This window comes from Callospermophilus lateralis, chromosome 6 (genome assembly GCF_048772815.1).
Source record: "Callospermophilus lateralis isolate mCalLat2 chromosome 6, mCalLat2.hap1, whole genome shotgun sequence".
In the NCBI taxonomy this organism is placed as follows: Eukaryota; Metazoa; Chordata; class Mammalia; order Rodentia; family Sciuridae; genus Callospermophilus; species Callospermophilus lateralis.
In genome coordinates, this window is record NC_135310.1 from 111960986 (window position 1) to 111982302 (window position 21317).

General features: G+C 43.4%; 1 protein-coding gene and 1 pseudogene across 1 annotated transcript; both read right to left on the reverse strand.

The window, feature by feature from the left end:
* Nucleotides 1–386: 386 nt before the first annotated feature.
* On the reverse strand, nucleotides 387–736 carry LOC143402588 (transmembrane protein 230 pseudogene; annotated as a pseudogene).
* Nucleotides 737–8113: 7377 nt separating this feature from the next.
* On the reverse strand, nucleotides 8114–18423 carry Rpl7l1 (ribosomal protein L7 like 1). The gene is made up of 7 exons (XM_076858721.1): nucleotides 18362–18423; nucleotides 17618–17726; nucleotides 16096–16256; nucleotides 14705–14842; nucleotides 11783–11892; nucleotides 11401–11615; nucleotides 8114–10724 (listed from the first exon to the last, which is right to left on the reverse strand). Exons 1-6 carry the CDS (start codon nucleotides 18373–18375, stop codon nucleotides 11407–11409), a joined length of 741 nt encoding a protein of 246 aa, XP_076714836.1. The 5' UTR covers nucleotides 18376–18423; the 3' UTR covers nucleotides 8114–10724; nucleotides 11401–11406.
* Between the last annotated feature and the right edge of the window lie 2894 nt (nucleotides 18424–21317).

Sequence of the window (21317 nt, forward strand, 5' to 3'; positions counted from 1 at the left end):
AACCTCCTGCTTTCCTGATTAGCATTGCTATTCCTTCATGATACAAATTATATTAAATTTATTTATTTATTTTTATGTGGTGCTGAGAATTGAACCCAGAACCTCACCCATGTCAGGCAAGTTCTCTGCCACTGAGCCATGACTCCCATGATACACATTTATATGGAAAAACTTGTTGAGTTTTGCCAGGGCCAGGTGAAAAACACAGTGTTTTGTAATTAGCTAATTAAGCTCAATGAATATTTTTGGGATGGACCCATAAACTCTGGCCATTGTTTTGTCAAACACCTGCAAAGTGCATAATTCATCAGCCCTTTGCCATAGTTTCTGTTCAGTATCTTTAACCTGGGCTCAGTTCCACTGTGACTTGTCTCAGGAATGAAGTGTTAGTCATCCAAGTCTGGAATGTCACATAGGAGTAACCCCGGTAGCCTTTAGATGCATAGTGGGCAATGCACAGATGGTAAAATCCTGGTAGGACCACCAGAATGACCATGATCAGGACAGGTCTGCCCCACTGTTTGCTAATGTAGCCTGACAGCAGGAGGGAGTCTATGATAATGAGAAAAGTGCCAATCAAAAACAGCACATTGACAAGTGCAATGGCCTTATAAGGGATCTTAGGCGGGCTTTTCTTAAATTGAAGATCAATGTAGCCATTATCTGTGCTGGAGTGCCTTGAGTATTTTACTTTACTACTGGGGAGTCCAGTAGCGAGATTAGTGCGAGATGGCATCAGAACACACGGACATAGCTACAATCCAAGCACCGTACCAAGACTGGGGCTAGCAAGGAACTCGCCCGAGGCTACTAGACAAGACAATGTCCCAGGCCTGACCGCACAGCTAATTTAACCTGGCACTGTGTATGGCCAAATGCTCTCCATCAGGCTTGCCTGAAGTTGCATTCAGTCATGACTTGACTCTGCACTTGAATCTATTACATTTTTTTAAACATTTTTTTTTTTTTTAGTTGTTGAAGGATCTTTATTTTATTTATGTGCAGTACTGAGATTTGAACCCACCATTCCAGCAAGCACCCCCCACTGTGTTTCTTTTTTTCTTTTTAAAGAGAGAGAGAGAGAGAGAGAGAGAGAGAGAATTTTAATATTTATTTTTTTAGTTCTCGGCGGACACAACATCTTTGTTTGTATGTGGTGCTGAGGATCGAACCCGGGCAGCACGCAAGCCAGGTGAGTGCGCTACCTCTTGAGCCACATCCCCAGCCCTGCGTTTCTTAATGATCTAGTAAAGCAAGCGTTTTCTGGACCCCCTAAAAATAGGTGGCTGGGGTGGCACATAATAAACCCAATCCGGCACACTCATCTCTGAATTCTGATTCATTCTATAACATGCCAGCAACATTCTGGCATTTCATGCCCATTAACTGTAGGCTACCACTAAATCCAGGCTTTAATTAACCAACCTAGCAGACTATTACTGCCTTTCCCAGGTGCTTGAGCCAACACATTAAATACCAAGTCTTGGATGAGCAATGACAATGAGTTTGGCTCAGCTGAACCTTACATTCCACCCTCCTGGGTCTAGTTCGCTTAGAACCCACTCCATACATGCCCCCGAGGCGCCTGCCCAGCAGCAGACAGGCAAGGCCTGTAGCTCCTTCAGCCTGGGCAGCCTCCTCTCAGCATGGGCTTGTGTTTGTCTATCCAGCTTCTGCAGGGATCCAACTCATGAAGGTCCTGGAACCCAGGGGGGATAGGGGCAGGCAGGGTTCTGAGGATGACATTCTGATGTCCTGGAAGTAGGGAGCAGGCGGTTATCTTCATAGACAAGAAATTTGAGAATTCAAAGTTCTTGGCCTTGTTCATGGCTGCTCAAATGTCTCTGTCCTGGGATGGGGGTATAGCTCAGCTGGTAGAGGGCTTGCCTTGCAAGAACAAGAACTTGGGTTCAATCCCCAGCACACACACACACACACACTCAGAAGTCTCTGTCCCATCTTAGGGCTCCTACCCTCACAGACCATTACTTAAACCTGGGGAGCTGAAACTTGGGGAACCTATGATGACCTCCCTGGCCAGTCCTCAGCTGCATTATGTCCTGTGTGTGTAGAAGGGGACTCCCCCATGCTACCATCGAGGTGCTCTGGTGCTTGCTCACAACTCTGTAAAATAACTTTTGGTTCTCCTTTCCCCTCTCTGTGTTCCCTGTGGCCATCAGAAGAAGCCAGTGACTAACTCCATGCCACAAAGAACCAGTCACGGGGCTGGGGTTGTGGCTCAGTGGTAGAGCGCTTGCCTACTATGTGTGGAGCACTGGGTTCAATCCTCAGCACCGGGGGCTGGGGATGTGGCTCAGGTGGTAGCGCGCTCGCCTGGCATGCGTGCGGCCCGGGTTCGATCCTCAGCACCACATACAAACAAAGATGTTGTGTCCGCCGATAACTAAAAAATAAATATTAAAAAAAAATTCTCTCTCTCTCTCTCTTTAAAAAAATCCTCAGCACCGCATAAAAATAAATACAATAAAGGTATTGTGTCCATCTACAACTAAAAATATTTTAAAAAAAAGAACCAGTCACTTCGTCTCCTATCTCCCCACTTTCCCTATGCATCAGTCCCTGCTATCCCCAAAGATAATTTGACTAATGATATCATCTCCACATGTCATGAGTCGCCTGGGTGCATTTCCCCGTCCACAGGAAGGCTTCTCCTGTACTCCTTGAATTTATAATTGATACAATCCCAGTACCTGGTCTGGGGCTGCTCCTGGAGTCAACTTCTTTATGGGTGAATATGAGCAAGAAACAGATGATACACTGACATTGGGTAATTTGAGGAGAGTTTAATAAAGGATCTATTTACAGAGGTGTGGACAGGGCAAAGGGAGACCCTAAGAGTGTAATGTCTGGGTCTAGAAACTTGCCTGAAGGAGTGAGGGGAGGAAGCAGTGACTGCGGAGGACCCTGCTGCCCATGGTGACCCTGCAGGGAGGGAAACTGAGGAAGAAATACACTGGCATCTTTCTCCTCCCTCCTTCTATTGCTCTCCCCCTCCCCTTGGCCAACCCCCCAAGCCTCCAAACCAGGGGGCAATGAGCCTACTGAAGGCACCTGAGGATGCTGGTATCCAGGAGGCTGAATGGGCAAGGGTAGAGAGGGCCTGAGGGGGCCAAGGAGGAGACTGGTTTAATTGCCCCTCTGAGAAGGATCTTAATAACTGCCTTTGTTGAACATCACTCATTATCCCAATTACCCAGCGGACAGTCCTACGGGGGAGATGCCATTATCCCACTCATTTTGCAGATAGGAAAAGTGAAGCGGAGATAAGTGGGAGAACATGCCCCAAATCTCACAGCTTAGAAGTGGAATAGGACTGGGGCTTGGTCTGGCTTCCAAGTCAGACTTGGGCCAGCCCTACAGGCTAGGAAGTGACCATAAGAACATTTTGTGTGTGGAGAAAATCAAATACACCTTAAAACCGGTATAATGTATGAGCCCCTTATTTCGCTTGGCATATAACACTGTTACCACACTCAGTATTGCACTGTATTATTTATTTAATAAATTCTATGAGGTATGTAGATCATAATCATCATAATGACTTACTTCTGTAATGTTTTCCCTTGGTAGGCTGTGAGCCCCTGAGACTGGGGATCTGTATGCCAGCACTTGGCACTGTGTATGGCCAAATGCTCTCCATCAAGCTTGCTTGGAGTTGCATTCAGTCATGACTTGAATCTGCACTTGAATCTATTATATTTTTTAAACATTTTTTCAGTTGTTGAAGGACCTTTATTTTATTCATTTATTTATATGCGATACTGAGATTCAAACCCAGTGCCTCACACATATGAGGCAAGTGCTTTACCACTGAGCCACAACCCCAGCCCACTTGAATCTATTATAAGAAAATATCTGGCCTGCCATGGTGATACATCTCAGGCAGAGGCAGGATCTCAAGTTTAAGGCCAGTCTCAGCAACTTAGAGAGGCCTTGTCTCAAAATAGAAAATAAAAAGGGCTGGGGATGTAGCTCAGTGGTAGAATGCCCCTGGGTTCAATCCCCAGCACTGCAAATCAAATCAAAACAAAACAAACCCACTCAATCAGTCAGTGTCTTATTCTGTTTTGTGCTGCTTTAACAGAATTCCGAGACTAGGTAATTTTTTTGGGGGGGTTACTGGGGGTTGATCTTAGGGGCACTCAACCACTGAGTCACATCCCTAGCCCTGTTTTGTATTTTATTTATAGAAAGAGTCTCACTGAGTTGCTTAGTGCCTCATTTTTGCTGAGGCTTGCTTTGAACTAGTGATCTTCAAGTCTCAGCCTCTTGAGCTGCTGGGATTATAGGTGAGCACCACCTATAGGTGAGGTTAGGCAATTTATAAAGAAAAAAAATTGCTTCTTATAATTCTGGAGGTTGGGAGCTGGAGGCTGGGGGTTGTAACTCCGTAGTAGAGCGCTTGCCTCTCATGCGTGAGGTCCTGGGTTTGATCCTCAGCACCACATAAAAATAAAGATATAAATTAAAAAATAATTCTGGAGGCTGGGAAGTCCAAGATCAAGGGGCTGCATCTGTGAGGGTCTTCTTGTTGCATCATAACAGGGTAGAGACCTGAACTCATTTTCATGACCAGCATCCAGATATAAATTAATAAAAAAAGACTCTTGCATAATGAACCACTCTCCTGATAACAGGATAAATCCATTCATGAGGGCTAATCAAATCTTAAAAGTCCTATCTCTCAAAACCGTTGCATTGATGATTTTCAAGCACATGAGCTTTAGAGGACACATTCTGACTTCAGCTGACAGTCACCCCTAGGTCTTTACAGGTGCTGGTCTAAGCACATGTAGATAGATTAGAGTAAGATTAGAGGTTTGTGGTCATAGTGAGATGAGCCAGGGATTGTGGGAAATTGCGGGCTCATTGAGGGAAAGCCTTTGAAGGATGAACTAAGGTACAACAAGGGAGCAGAAAGGCATTTCCTTCTGTGATAGATTTTTCCTTTTCTCCCTGTGCTGAGGATCATTGAACACAGTCCCTAGAATAATAATAAATAAAAATAGGGGCTGGGGGCTGGGGATGTGGCTCAGTGGCATAGTGCTTGCCTGGCATGTGTGAGGCACTAGGTTCAATCCTCAGCACCACATAAAAATAAACAAATGGAATGGAGGCATGCTTTCCATCTACAACTACAAAAAAATTTTTTTTAAAGTATAATAACAATAAATATAAATAAATCATGGGGGGGCTGGGCTGTAGCTCAGTAGTAGAGCGTTTGCCTTCTATGTGTGAGGCACTGGGTTCAATCTTCAGCACCACATAAAAATAAATAATGATATTGTGTCTATAAAAAATAAATAAATCATGAGACTGGGGATGTAGCTCAGTGGTAGTGCTTGTCTAGCATGTGCAAAACTCTGGGTTTGATTGCCAGGACCAAAAAAGAAAAATATTAAATCATGGAGGTTGATGCCTCTGCTTGCTACTTTCTGCTGAAATAACATCTAAGCCTTTGTGGTCTTGGTTGATACATAGAAAGGCTCTGGACACACCTGGATGAGGTTTATCTGTGTCTCCGTCTTTGCTTTATTCAGTTATCCTTGTTTTTTTTTTTTTTTTTTTTTTTTCACCCAGGATTGAACTCAGGGGTGCTCCACACTTTTGCTGAGGCTTGCTTTGAACTCTTGATTCTTCTGCCTCAGCCTCCGGACCTGCTGGGATTATAGGTGTGCGTCATTGCACCCAGCTCAATTATATTTGTTTTGTTTCCCTGCCTTCTTCATGCACATGGATGACTGTCCACAGGACAGGGGCCGCTGGGCCCCAACAAGGAAGATGCAGCTGTTACACGGAGACAGCACCGGGTTAAAAGTCAGGAGGCTTATGATCCAAACCCAGCTCGGTTATTCCTTTCCTGGGCTTAGTTTATTGTATTAAGGGGGGTTGCACTAGTGGTGTTTGAGGTCCCTCCTGATAATCCATAATTCGTTGCCTTGTCCTGCTTGGGGACAAAATGAAAGTATGATAATGCTGAGATGACTCCCATTTCCCAAACTCATATATTGTACTCTCCTTATCTTTGAGCAAATTCCATATTTATTGTGCCTTCAAGGACACCCGAGGTTAGTTTTAACCTCACGGAGATGTGACCATCCTGCACTCGATTAGTAGACATATGGTAATAAGGAAGCAGAAAACCAGAGCTTCTAAGTAAGGGTGGTGGGAGCGGAGCCATGACCTCTTCTGAGGAAGAAAGTGAACCTGAGTGAGGAAGGAATTCTGAGGCAAGAACAGCAGGAGTTTGCCCAGGCAACTGACCCTGGCCACAGAGAGAGGGCTGAGTTCCCACTTCATTCAGTATTCTGTTAAATACCAAATGGTGTGCGGCAATTCCTGGCACTCACCATCCAGTTAGTGAAGAGCCTGCAAGTTAAAAGGCACTGTTCCCAACAAGGCAGCTTTTACTTCAGGTGCCAGCTGTAAATTTAGAGTCCCTAAGTCACCCATTCGTCTGCTACAAATTCGGGGGTCCCCACAATCCTCAGATTAAAAAATTCACTAGGGGTTGGAGGTGTAGCTCAGTTGTAGAGGCTTGCCAGACACGCAAGAAGCTCTGCAAAACAAAACAAATATCACCACTGCAAAAAGAAAAGGAAGCGAAGCGCGCCTGCGTGTGCGTGGTGCCTCTGCATCTTTGCAGGGATGTGTCCGATTGCACGTTCCATTCTGGGCAAGCCTTCAAATTTTGGTGCGTCTTTTACTTTTTATTCTGAAATACATTACACGTTGAGGACTCCGGGGTGCGCTAAAATTTTGCGTTTGAAACGTTTCTGCGCGGAATTGGTCAGCGTTCCCCAGTGCCCCCACCCCGCCCGTCTTGGCAGCTTGGTGTGGTCTACGAAGTCCTCCCCTTCGTTTCCGCCCATGGTGGTTGCACCCACCACACCCGGAAGTGCTTTCTTGTTACTGTAACCAGGGTTCGTGGCCGAGGATGGAGCGGCGTGGCAGTTCGGGCAGCTGTGGCAGACCCCGCCAACCTGCTGAAGCAGCCCCGGCCTCGGTGACCCTGGCGCAGCTCTTCTATCTGGTTCAGAACGGCCGGGAGCTTCCGGGCCTGGAGAAACGCCACATCACGGCGACTCACGGCGACCCCACGGCGTCCCAGCTCCCGCGGAGGCCCAAGCCCTGGGAAGCCGCGGGTTCCGCAAACTCTACCAGAGCCACCGCGGCCCCGGAGCCCCTGCCATCCGCTTCGCAGACCCTCGGGTAGAAGAACGGCCCCGGAAAAGCCCAGCTCGGCGGAGACTGTGACTCGGCAGGCGTCTGTGACTCGAGGTCCTTTGCAGCTGGGGCCTGCGCCTGGCACGAACTTGCGACCCTGGATTCCCAACAAAGCCCTGACCTGTCTCAGCTGGACCTGATTCTCTCAGGAGCCTCGTAGGGGTTGGTTGCTCTGTATTGGTATTTCTGGACCATGTTTATCAGTTCTAAAAAATTTTGTCGGCTCAAGTCTCCTACTTTACTACCTGCGACGCTGTTTTCAGTTCCAAAATACCAAAGGGGGTAGGGTGTGGGTGGCTGTATAGCTCACTTGCAGAGCCCCTGCCTAGCTCCTGCAAGGGCCAGGGTGCTTATCCCAGCACCTGAAAACACTAATGGGTCTGACCTGTTAGTAACGTGCAGAACCTGATCCCGTTATTCTTGTAGTAACAGAATAATTAAAGTGACACTCATTTTCCAGAGGGCAATTAAAATTGATGATAAAACTTGGCCTCAGAATTACTTTGAAGAATACTAAATATAACTCCAAAGCATTAAAAACAAAACCTTGGTTCTTAGAGCCAGCTGGGTCAGGTAAGGGGCTAGAGGATTATAGCAGAGGAAAAGTTCACAGAATCACCTTCTGAAGAGGACATGTGTGGGGCACAAACCTAATTCCAGTAACTTGGGAAGCCTGAGGATTCAAAATTTGAGGCTGGCCTCGACAATTTAGTGAGACTGTCTCAAAAGGGGCAAAACAAAGAAACAGGAGGGCTCAAAGCCCATAGTAGCATATCATGGTTAGACAATACAGGTTTTCCCTGAAATATAGTCCCACAACTTGCTCAGTAATGTTACAGCATGAATCACAGAGGTAAGGGCACAATTTATGACAACTGTTTATTCATGTAGGATTATAAATTTAAAACCATTTTTGTTGGGGCTGGGGCTCAGTGGTAAAGCGCCTGCGTGCACATGTGAGGCCCTGGGTTTGATCCTCAGCACCACATAAAAATAAAAATAAAGATATTGTGTACAACTACAACATTTTTGTTTTAACAACCATGCGAGGCAAACAAGCTAGAGGATATCAGCTCTATTTTTGCAGTGCTGCAGACTAAACCTAGGGCCTCGCGCATATTAGGCAAGCACTCTACCACTGAGCTATAGCCCAGCCTGTTTCCATATTTAGTAAGAGATCTGGGATATAAATCCAAGGCTTCCCTTCCTACACCTATTTCTCCATGACTTTGCAATACATTATTTAAAAATAATCCGATTTCACAATGCTCTCCAATATTAAAAAGTAACATTTATAATAATATCTGTTTCTGGCAGGTTAAACTCTGGAACCAAACCCAATTAATTACCTCATAACCTGGCACATTTTAAGGCATTCCTATCCCTTTCACTCAATTTTCATAGCTGTACTCGAGGGTTTTAAGAGCCAAAACTGCTGCAGAGCTGATCCCAAAGGAACATGGTTAAGCATGTTCTCAGTTTAACTGGGCTCTTAGATGGTAAGCTGAAGTGTTGGGAGCTGCCATATGGGAACTAAGTGCCCTTTAGCCCTGAGTGATAAAAATGTGGGATGTGGCAAGCCAGCCATGGCTGTGTGTGTGTGAACTATTGAGCATTGAGCGCACAAAGTGGACTGAGCTGATGTTGCTTCTCTGGGAGGGCCTCACTCTGGTCTTTTTACTTGTTCTGCCATGATCCCCACATTTCCCTGCCCTTTCAGACCACAGAGCTGCTCATTGGGGGACTTTTTTGGCTCCGCCCATGCGACCCAGCCAATTGGCCTCAAGAGCAGGAGGATTGTGGGAGGAAGAGGCTGGGTTGGTGCCTGTGGCTTGTGGGAAGCCGGTGGTGGCAGTTGGGCTCTGAGGGTTTTTCCCTGAGGAGCTGTTTTGTTTATCTTGTGTGGTTCTAAACACCCACACAGTTCATGAGATGGGCATGGCCTTCCCAAAAGTCAGTCAATATGCCAAGAGCAGACATCACAAAGCTAGACTTAACCTTCCCTGAAACCTGATCCCTTGCCTCATTTGAATTGTTTATCCCCAATAAAAGGGTTCAGCACATGCTCCTCGCTCACTTTCCTCAGACTCCTAAAAAGGCATTTCTGCTGTGTGATTATTTGTCAGCCCAGTTCACCTGGAGTGACCTTGAGTGTTTAGTTGTGGAATGCAACACTAAAACAATCAAGAGGGAATAGAGGGAAGTACCACTTTTAAGGTAGACACTGATGAAGATAAATAGTATCCACTTTTTTAAGGATTAGCATCCCTAGAAGCTTTGTTGATCTCCCTCATTACTAGAAAGATAAAGGACAATACTTCCTAAGTCCAGAATAAGGGGGAAAAAAATCCAACTGAGTTGCCTGCCTGGGTCCTAAAAAAGTCAAAATAGTGCTAATTTCATTCATGCCAAAACAAGAAAATGGCTCCCTTCTTCCTAATCTGGATTTTAAGCAGAATGCTGATCAGGAAAACCTGGAAATTGCATCCTAAATCCCAGGGGAGAAAATAGGCAGTAATGTAATTATAGATGACATAGAAAATGAAAAATCCGTCACTCTATTCTTTTTTTGGCACTGAAGATTGAACCCAGGGGTGCTTTATCACTAAGCTACATCCCCCCACACACTTTTTTTACATTTTTGAGACAGGATCTTACTAAATTACTGAGGCTGGCCTCAAATTTGCAATCCTCCTGCCTCAGCCTCCTGAGTTGTTGAAATTACAGGTGTGTGCCATTGCACCTGGCCTGCCACTGTATTCTTTATAGAAACACAATTGGCTGGGTGAACTTTGGTATTCTGCAAGTCATGGAACCAGAAGACTAGCAAGATCACGGCCTGAGTGACCACATGCTAATAAGAACAAGACTTCCTCAGAGAAGATGTGTAAATCCTGAAAGAGAAGGGTCTATGAACACCCTGAAATTCTAAGCAAAATTTTGAGTACGTTGTGTTCAGGGTGAAAGGTTCTTCCTTTCTCAACCTCTGAGCTAGTGAAGGGAACTTAAGTCTGTTGCAGGATAGGATAGAAAAGCTCCCCATACCTTAGAGCCAAGGCAAGTATGATAGTTCAAAAAACTGTCAGGCAGAACAACAGAGACATACGAGTACTTGGTTTTTGTGCTTTCTTCCCAAGTATTTTAAGTCTTTTCAAAACAAGGCTCTTGGGACCTCTAGATTCAAGTATGCTCCTGGACTTGGTCCACTGCTGCAAGAGGCTTAGGGAGACTTGTACACATGCCTGGGTTATTCATTCACCAATATTAAACCGCAGAGCAGAGGTGGTCAACGTGGAAAACAATTTTCCTTGGAACTGGGCTGTGATGAGAGGTGCCTGCCATGATCATAACCTACTGTCTCTTCCCCAATTCCTTCCTTCCAGTTTCTGAAGGCAGAAAATAATCTTCTGTGAAGATACTTGACAACAATTCCAACCAACAGAACACATGCTTCTGATACACTGTTTTCAGATATTCTGAGGGAGAAAAATACAACTGCATCAATACAAATTCACTGAAATCTGACACCTAATAGTAATATCTGCAGCAATAAAAAGCATTTTCAAACAGTTAAGATTCCTTCCACAAAACAAATGACTTGGGCTGGGGTTATGGCTCAGTAGTAGAGCTCTTGCCTAGCATGTGTGAGGCACTGGATTTGATTCTCAGAACCAAATATTAATAAATGAATAAAATAAAGGTCCATCAACAACTTAAAAAAAAAGATTAAACAATAACAGATGACTTAAATCTTCAAAATCTTTTGGGGGCCGGGGTTGTGGCTCAGTGGTAGAGTGCTTGTCTAGCATGTGCAAGGAACTGGGTTTGATTCTCAGCACCACATATAAATAAGTAAATAAAATAAAGGTCCATGAACAACTAATAAAAATATTTTAAAAAATCTTTTGGTAACAACTATAATAATGCACCAATAAAATAATTAGAAAGAAAAAGTTCTTTTTTGAATTAGTTTCTCCCTACTTCAGTTAAACAACCACAGCAAGAGAGAAGTTTTCTAGCCTGTAATTTTTTGTGTATGTGGCCCTGGGGACTAAACCCAAGGCTTTATGCATGCTAGGCAAGACCTCTACCAAGTGACAAAGCATGGCTCACTAAAAGTCAGACCTAGAGCAGTTTTCAGCCCTGCCTCACCTGGGTTTAGTTCAGCTGGCGGATGAGCTGATTGATGCGTTCACCCCGATAGCCAGGTAAGCCCATCTCCTTGAGGAAACCCACTCTATTTTTGGTAGCATGACGAGCAACAGAGAGGTGGAAAGGGCACAAGAATCCAGAGATCTCCCAAAAATGCTTCCCCGGGAAGGCAATTTCATGAATGAGGTCTTCCAGACAAATGACATCAAACTTCCCTAAAATACATAAAGGCATATATTCCTTTATTCACCATTTGTTCAGCATATACCAAGCTTTTATATGCCAGAGCTGGGCACCCTGGCATGTTGTTAGGACCCCCAAATCAAAGCCACTGAAGATGCTTGCTTTTTGCTCCCACTGATCCTTAAACTGCAGCACTCACCCAGATGCTCCTCAATCATTGTGTTGTCTGTCAGGGGGATGATCTTATTCTTGACCCTTGCTTGTCCGCGTTTCAAGATGAGTTCCCGGACAGACTTCAGATTTGGAAATCTATGTGAGGCAGAATAAAGCACAGCCTTAACTGGCACCTGGCATACTGCATTACAGTGGCTACTCAGTTCTGCAGTCTGAGAAGAAAAGGTGGGAGAAGTGATCCTGCCTATCCCCTCACCAGGAAGTATTTTATCATCAGAGGCTGAAATGCTTGTGAATACACAAATGAAGGAGGGGATAAAAAACCAGAATGGCAGAGCACTAATCTCCAGGATAAATAAAGAACTCAAAAAACTTAAAACAAATAACCCAATCAATAAATAGGCTAAGGAACTGAACAAATACTTAACAGAAGAAGAAATATAAAAAGTACAAAATCAACAAATGTATGAAAAAATGTTCAACATCTCTAGCAATTACAGAAATGCAAGTCAAAAGTACTCTTAAGATTTCATTTCACTCCAGTCAAAATGGCAATTATCAAGAATACAAGCAGTACATGTATAATGGCATAATTTTGGTGTGAACATACTTTATATTATATACTTTGAAAAATTGTGCTGTAAATGGGTAATAATGAGTGTAAGACATTCCACTATTGTCATGTATGTAAAAAATAAATTTTAAAAAAGGAATTAAAAAAAAAATACAAGCAATAATAAATGTTGGCAAGGATGTGGGGAAAAAGGTAGACTCATACATTGCTGGTAGGACTGCAAACTGGTGCAACCAATCTGAAAAGCAGTTTGGAGATTCCTTAGAAAACTTGGAATGATACCACCATTTGACCCAGCTATCCCACTCTTTAGTCTATACCCGAAGGACTTAAAATCAGCATACTATAGTAATGCAGCCACATCAATGCTTACAGCAGCTCAATTCACAATAGCTAAACTATGGAACCAACCTAGATGCCCTTCAACAGATGAATGGATAAAGAAAATGTGGTACACATACACAACAGAATATTACTCCACCTTAAAACATGAAATGATAGCATTTGCAAGTAAATGGATGGAACTAGAAAATATCATGCTAAGTGAAACAAGGCAAACCCCAAAAAACAAAAGCTTAATGTTTTCCGAGAAGCAGATGCTGATCCATAGTGGGGTGGGGCAGGGCAGGGTGGGGGGTGAGGGGGTAGAGAAGAATGAATGAACTTTGGTTTGTGCAGGTGAGTGAGGGGAGGAATGGGGCTGTGGGGATGGGAAGGACGGTAGAATGAGAGACATTATTACTCTATATACAGGTATGATTACACTACTGGAGTGACTCTGCACCAAGTATAGCCAGTGGAATGAGAAGTTGTGTTCCATTTGTGTACAATATGTCAAAATGCATTCTATTGTCACGTATAACTAATTAGAATTAAAAAAAAAAAAAGTAAAACCAAATAAACAAAAACAACAACAAAACAACTAACCAGAGTAGCCCTGGCTAGGAAAGGGAAACCAGAAATTTAAATTTATAGATATAGGTGTTCATCAAACAAAAAAATTGTTTCCAGCAAGGTGCAACAGCACATGCCTATAATCCCAGCTACTCAGGAGGCTGAGGCAGGATCATTACAAAGTCAGCCTGAGCAACCTAGCAAGATCCTGCCTCAAAATAAAGGGGGCGGGGTGGCTAGGATTGTGGCTTAGTGGCAGAGTGCTTGCCTTATATGTATGAGGCACTGGGTTTCATTCTCAGCACCACATGAAAATAAATAAATGAAATGAAGGTATTAAAAAAAAAAAAAAAAAAAAGACAGGGTTTGGGCTGGGGATGTGGCTCAAGCGGTAGCGCGCTCGCCTGGCATGCGTGCAGCCCAGGTTCGATCCTCAGCACCACATACAAACAAAGATGTTGTGCCTGCCGAAAAACTAAAAATAAATATTAAAAAAAAATTCTCTCTCTCTCTCCACTCTCTCTACAGGGCTGTAGGTGCAGCTCACTAGTAGTGTATACCTGGTAGAAAGTGGAGTGGGTGATAAAAACACCCAGATAAAACAAAACCACTACCTGGCTTACAGTTTACTCAAGATGGTGCAAGAGTTAGAAATTAAACCTAAGCCTTTTGGGGGTTTTATTTTATTTTATTGGTACCAGGATTGAATTCAGGGGCACTTGACCACTGAGCCACATCCTCAGCCCTATTTTGTATTAGAGATAGGGTCTAACCGGGTTGTTTAGCACCTCATTTTTGCTGAGGCTAGTTTGAACTCGTGACTCTTTTCTCTCTCAGCCTCCCAGCTGCTGGGATTACAGGTGGTACAGTGTCGTACAGCTTATTTTGTTTTTGAAACCAGTTCTCACTGTTCTCCCAAGCTGGCCTCAAACTCACAATCCTCTCAAGTATCTGGAATTAAAGTATTCACTACCTTTCTGTTGGATTTTAATGTTTGAGGAATACTATAAGCAGTGCTACTAGTTCAGTTTCAAGACTCCAAGTGGTCTCTCTGTCTCTCTTTTTTTTTTTTTGGCGGGGGGGTGGGTTCTGGGGATTAAACCCAGGGCCTCTGCATGCTAGGCAAGTGCCTAACAACTGAGTCAACATCCCTACCCCTTTTTAAAATTAGTGATAGGATTTCACTAATTTGCCCAGGCTGGCTTCAATTTGAAATCATCCTCCCTGTCTACTGTCATGTGCCACTGTATCCAGCTCTTTTATTCATCTTACTCAGCCTAAGCCCTGATATGGTAATGTCAGACCATTATTAGCATCACTGATCTCCTCCCTCGGCCTGTCCTATGTGCCAAAGTTCTTGATTTCTGGTGACTATGATCACACTCAATGTCCAACATAGTAACATGAAAGTAATATCTTGTGCACACTCATACACTGAAATACAAGCTATTGTGAATTCACAGAGAAAACCTTACTTACCCCCAGGTCACGTAAGGTTCTACTATCCGTAGCATTTTTAGGCTTTTGGGGGTGACTTTAACAAAGACACCACTAAATATTTTCTTCAGACGAAGTCTTGCAATGGTCCTCTGCACCAGTAAACTCACCCCATCAATCCTGAAACAAATGGTAACAGAAATCAGACCCTCTACAGTTTATGTCACTTCAGTAAGCACTTATGAAATCAGTGCCACCACACTGGCAGAGGAAAGAGACCATGCCTTAAAGTTCTCAGTTTGTTTGCTTATGTATGTATGTATGTATGTACGTATGTACGTATGTACGTATGTCTGTCCGTTCTGGGGATTGAATCCAGGGGCACTTTACCACTGGGCTATATCCCCAGCCCTATATTTATTTTTATAACTTTTGTTATTATTTTTTTTAATGTGGTGCTGAGGCATGAAGTCAGTGCCTCACATGTTGCAGGTTAACATTCTACCACTGAGCCATAACCCCAGCCCCCTATATTTATTTTGAGACAGGGCCTTGCTAAGTTGCTGAGGCTGGCATTGTGCTTGTGATGCTCGTGCTTCAGCCTTCCAAGTTGGTGGGAGAGTTCAGTTTAGTGGAAGATGGTTTATAAATTGATGGTTTTCCTGTTATGTGGAACAGTGCCTAAGGTGCTATGGAACAACAGAGATGGTCCATGAATTTGTGAAGAAAGGAGTACATAGGATTTTGCATGTCTGGCTAAGGAACTTAGACTTGTTCTATGGGCAGCAAAAGCTACTGAAAATTTTGAGCAAAAAGGAGATGACCTGTTTTATCTCTGACCATTACTAGAGGCAGCCTACAGGTCAGATCTGAGATTGCATAGAAATCCAGTCATGAAAGTGATTATAGGCCATGGTAGGAGGGTTAAAGACAGAGCTTGTAAATATTTAAAACTCACAGACTCCACAGTAAGAAGTACACTATTGTATGTAAGGGTAGGGACATAAGGGAAATACCATTGAATGTATAAGTTTCTTTATAGCATCAAATATGCTCCATCCACTCAGCCTTGCTTTAGTTCCTAGAAAGATGTCTCAATCCCTTCATTTCAGAACATTATATATATGGCTGGAAAGCCATTTCCCAACACTGGTGAATGCCATCCATGTCTTTCCAGTTGCAGATTTAAGTTCTTGCTTTAGAGAAAGTGTCCTCAAGCACCATCTCCAATCCTGCAATTTACTCTAATAACACTATTAGTAAATCTATTTTCCTAATGTTGCAGACAAAGACCATATTTGTTGGGTTCATCCCTGAATTCTTTGCATAATTTTCCATAGTGGCTTAGGCCCTTACTATCTTTGTATCTCCCTAGAAAGGGACCTAAAAGAACTCCCAACCTCAGGGAATCTGAAAAGACACCAGTACTATACCTTTGGATGCGTACAACAAAGGCCAAGGAATGTTTATCAGGTACTTCCAAAGCATGAGGTTTCACTTCTAGTCGTCTGATGCGCACGTCGTCACGTTTCTGCCGCCAAGAATCATGTAGGAATGATTCCAGTCGCTTAAATCTGAATTCTTTTCCTTTTCTCTGTTCCAGAGAAGACAGACCATCATCACCACTCTGTGCCTACACTCATCTTTAATTCCAAAACAGTAATTCATGAGTTTCATGTTCTTCAAAGGAAAGCAAATAAGCATATTTCTATATCTTTTTTAAACAGGGTATTGCTATGTTGCTCAGGCCAGCCTCAAACTTGTGATCTTCCTGCCTGAGTCTCCCAATTGACTGGGATTTCAGGCATATGCCACCACACCTAGCTGACTGTTATACAATGAAAAATGAAAAACCCAAGTACAGGGAGTTGAGAAAATTCTAGAATTACTGGGAGAAGTTCCTTTCTTTTTTTGGCACTGGGATTTCACTGGGGGGTGTTTTGCTATAAAGTGACATCCCTCAGCCTTTTAAATTTTTTACTTGAGACTGGGTCTTGCTAAGTTGCTGAGGCTGATTCTTAAAATTGAGATTCTCCTGCCTCAGGTTCCTGAATTGACAGAATGAAAGAGAAGCTCCACAGCACCTGGCTATTTAGAGAAGTTCCTTATACTCAAACAAAAAATTAGTTTACATGCTGTTAACCAATGTTTACCAACATTATGTTAGGTACAAACTGAGCATTTGTTTCCTTGTCTCCAAAATACACATATATTCAGAGACATTTAGTGGCTGGGCATGGTGGTACATGCCTCTAATCCCAGCTGAAGCAGGAAGATCCTAAGTTAAAGTCCAGCCTCAGCAACTTAGCAAGACCCTGTCTCAAAATAAAAATAAAGGGCTGGGGATATAGCTTAGTTGGTTAGAATGCTTGCCTCACATGCACAAGGCCCTGGGTTCAATTCCCAACACCACCAAAAAAAAAAAAAAAAAAAAAAAGGGTGGGGATGTTGTTCAATGGTTAAATGCTCCTGGTTTTTGCTCTGGTACCCAAACAAACAAAAAACACCACACATTTAGTAAACAACAAAAGCTGTTGTATACACTTTTTGCCAGGTTTGTTCTCTAAAATAAAATCATTCAATATGAATCTAGAAGGAGCACTTTCCACTTCACACTCCACTTTTTTCTTAAGCTGCATTCCAGAGTTTTGCTTGCACAGATGTTGGACAAATCTTTGCTAAGTGAAGACACAAACCAGATACCTTGTATATTAAAAAACTGGGGAGGGGGGAGCTGGGGTTGTGGCTCAGAGTGCCTACCTAGCACTTGCAAGCCACTGGGTTCCATCCTCAGCACCACATACAAATACATAAAAGTATTGTATCCAACTACAACTAAAAAAACCCCAAACCACAAAAACATTAAAAACAAAACTGGGAGAGAGGCTTGACAATACCAAATCTAGTTCACGCAATACAAATTCTAACACCGTCCTCCTGGTTCCCCAATATTACCTCCTTCTTTGCCAAAAGTGCCTGCTTTGCCTGGGTAGCTTTGAGGGCCTGATAAGCCTTCCTCTTTTTCAGGAGATTTTCTGGAACCAAAGGGATCTTTTTTCTTTGCCTAATAGAGAAAATTGATCAGTGATAATAACATTTAGGAAATGAAAGTTCAATGGGTTTCCAAACCACTCTACAAACTCCTGGGAACACTGCTGCCTTCAAACTTCTGAGCACCGAGTTTCTCCTAAAACCGATGGTTTCTCACTAATATTCAAAATGAAGCCCTAACATTCACTCGTATCCAAAGCCTTAAAATCTCAAGAACCTCTTGGTTCGATTACAACAGAACTTTTACTACCATAGGCTTTCATCAACTCACAGCGATGAGATCCTAGAAAGAACCCGTGGGGTTGGGGCGAGTGGAAGTCTACTTACAGGGCAAATAATGAAAGTCAGGCTGGGTGAACTCAACTCTGGCACTCTTCAGCTGCTGTCCCCTTCATACCTGTGTTTCCTAACCGCCTGCCTGAAAATCAATCCTCGCTGTTCTAGGTAACCAGAACTAACGCGGCCCCCTCCGCTAGCCCCAGCCCTACAGGACCTCACTCCTACTCTCTGTAATCTGAAGCCTTTTGTTTTCTCTTCCTACAGTCCACACGTGCCTTCCTTCCTAACAGCACAGCATAAACACCGTGGATGGCATCGGATATTCAAGTTCCCTCTCCCCTCGAAAAACTCAAAGACGCAAACACTTACTCTTCCTCCGCCATCTTTCCAGTGCTGCAATTACAGCTCGTGTGCACGTCCGCCAGGCGGGGAAGAGAGGACCCACTCTATGTTTAATTGATCATAGAGACGTCTCTTCTAGCTCACGCTGGATGACTCGGGCTGCCAAAGCCCACTTTAGCAGATCTATGTGGAGGTAGGGAGTTTATAGGAAATTTTTGTATATTCCACCCAAATTTTCTGTGAACCTAGAACTATTATAAAAAAATAAAGTCTTAAAAAAACTTTTAGAAGACAACATAGGAATAAATGTTCATGATATTGAATTTGAAAATGGTTCTTAGAATGCCAAGAACACAAGTAACAAAGGAAAATAAGTAGATAGATTGAACTTCATAGCAGCCCGAATGGAGATTTGCTAACCCTGGTTACTTCCAAAAGCTGCACAAAGCCTCCTGTTTCCCCAGCAGTACCATTTCTTTCCCCAAAGTGCCTGCTTTGTCTGGGTAGCTTTGAGGGTATGATAAACTTCCTTTTTCAGGAATTAATTTTTCTAGAACCAAAGGGATGGAGATTTTATATATATAATAATATATATAATATATATATATATTTTCTGGATACAGAAAATTGAGGTCAGCGATAATAACATTTAGGAGACAAATGTTCAACAAATTTCTAAACTAATTCAAAACTTGGGCTTTGGGGAACACTGCTGCCTCAAACTTAAGTTTTTGACACCAGTCTTCAAAAATGTATCCCTAATATTCGCTCGTATCCAAAGCCTTAAAAACCCCGTGATGCCTGGGTGCGAACTCAAGCTTTTTACAGTCTATGACATTTCCAACGTCCACTCATTCTCCTTTAAGCTACTTCTCCTGGCTCCCGGTAACTTCGCGGTGAATTATAAAGCGCTTCCCACAATGCACTCGGCTTCCGCTGTGGCGCCGCCCCCGCCCTTCCGACTTGCGCCGTGCAGCGGCGTCTGCGTGGCTCTGCGTGGCTCTGCGTGGCTCTGCGAAGGAAGTTTGGGGGTGGTGTTTTTCCTCCGCAGAGAGCTGGCGGGCTTGCTTTGGCTCTTACGTACGGGTGGAGTTGTTTGTGGACGACGTAGAGTGTTAAAGAAGGTAGCTCCCATCAGCTCGGTTCCACAGTGACTCCCTAAGCCAGTTATTAAACCCCTTTGTACTTCGGTTTCCTTATTCATGAGGTGAGGACCCTCCCTAGATCCTGGGCTGGCCGGATTCGTGCTCCTGCCCGCATAAGAAATAGGCAAATGAGGGAAAAAGGAAAAATGCGCTAGGGTGGTAACACTGATAACTTGTGAGGGTTATGGCACTCGATGACGTGTTTATAGCACAATGCCTAAGAGTAAGCAGTCAACATTATATTATTTATTACTGTAAGTACCCGAACTTTCTAGTTCGGGTACCTCCTCGCCACCTCATCCTTCCCTTGTGTATCTCTCATCGCCTGGAATATGCTCTCATCTTTCCCTGTCTACATAAAATCCTGAAAAGTAACTCAAGTCGATTCATCAACTCAAGTCGATTCATCTCTGGAGACCATCAAATCCCTTCTCAAACATTCATTTGTGTGAGAGTCACTTGAGCATCTTGTTAAAATGCCGATTTTTATTCAGGAGGCCGCTGAGGTAGATCAATATTTTTCATTTTTAATAAGTTCTACAGATCAGTGCTGCTGGTCTATTGGCTACACTTGACCTAGCAAGGCTCTTTTCTTTCTCTAAGTTTCTTTTAGAGTGTAAAAGGATAGTCCCAGCATGGCTCCGTGACTCACGCCTGTAGTCTGAGCTGCTGGGACGGTCGCTTGCGTCCAGAAATTCCAAACCAACTTAGGCAACATAGTGAAACCCTGTCTCAAAAAATGAGGCAAGCAAAAAACCAGAGAGTGGCCCAAGTTGTGTTTTATATGTTTTGGTTGTAGGTGTATTTATTCCCTCACCCCATGATTCTAAGGGTCCAACCAGTTTTCTCAATCTTTTTTTTTTTCCTTTCTTTTTTGTGGCGCTGGGGGTTGAACCCAAGTCCTTGTGCACAAGAGGCAAGCACTCTGCCAATTGAGCTATATTCCCCAGTCCCCAGTTTCCCAATCTTGGCACTTTCAACATTTTGAACCAGGGGCGGCTCAGTGGTTCAGCGCCTCGGGTTCAGTCTCTAGTACTGATAAATAAATCAGGGGGACATATTTCAGTGGTAGAGCACATCTGGGTTCAGTCTTCATATCGTGCCCCACACACATAAAGATATCACCACAGACTTTATCCTGTACTTTGGCTTATTATTTCTCTAACTAAGGTGAGTACTCTTTGAGAGTTGGGGATTTGATCATACTTTATTTTCTACAACACCTATTACAATGAGTTTCTGCAGGGACTTATTCAATGAGTGGTTGATTTAGAAATGCAAGGCATATTAGTGTGTGCTAAGTAAGTCCACCAGAAAGAACATTGCCATGAACTGAGCTGCTCACTACTTAACCAATAAATAAATGTAAAAGGACAACACAATGTTCAGAATCACTAGCCTGAAGGTCATGGTCATTCTCACTCAGCATTTTGCCATGTGTCTTACTTTGTAAAGAGGCAAAACAGAAGGGTCACCAAAGTGTAAGACATCCATTAAATAGTAAATAAGTGACAAAGATAAATCAATATTTTGTAACCTCCCTTGTGTATGGATAAATGGTAGATTCTGTGATAACTGACAATATGAAGGGAAGGAGTGTTATGAATGGAATTCTGAGTCAGGATTCAGGAAGTAGCTTACCCCTGCCAGTAGATGGTGCTAGGAGAAAGTGCAAAGCCATCATTGTACTGGACTGACCCAGAGGAAAAGTCATTCACTAAATGCATTTGTGTTTATTGAGCATTGACTGTGTGTCTTAGCACTGGGGAGATGGAAGGTTTTTCCCCTTAAGAAGTTAATGAATGGATGTAGCATGGCTTCCCACAGCCTTAAGCACC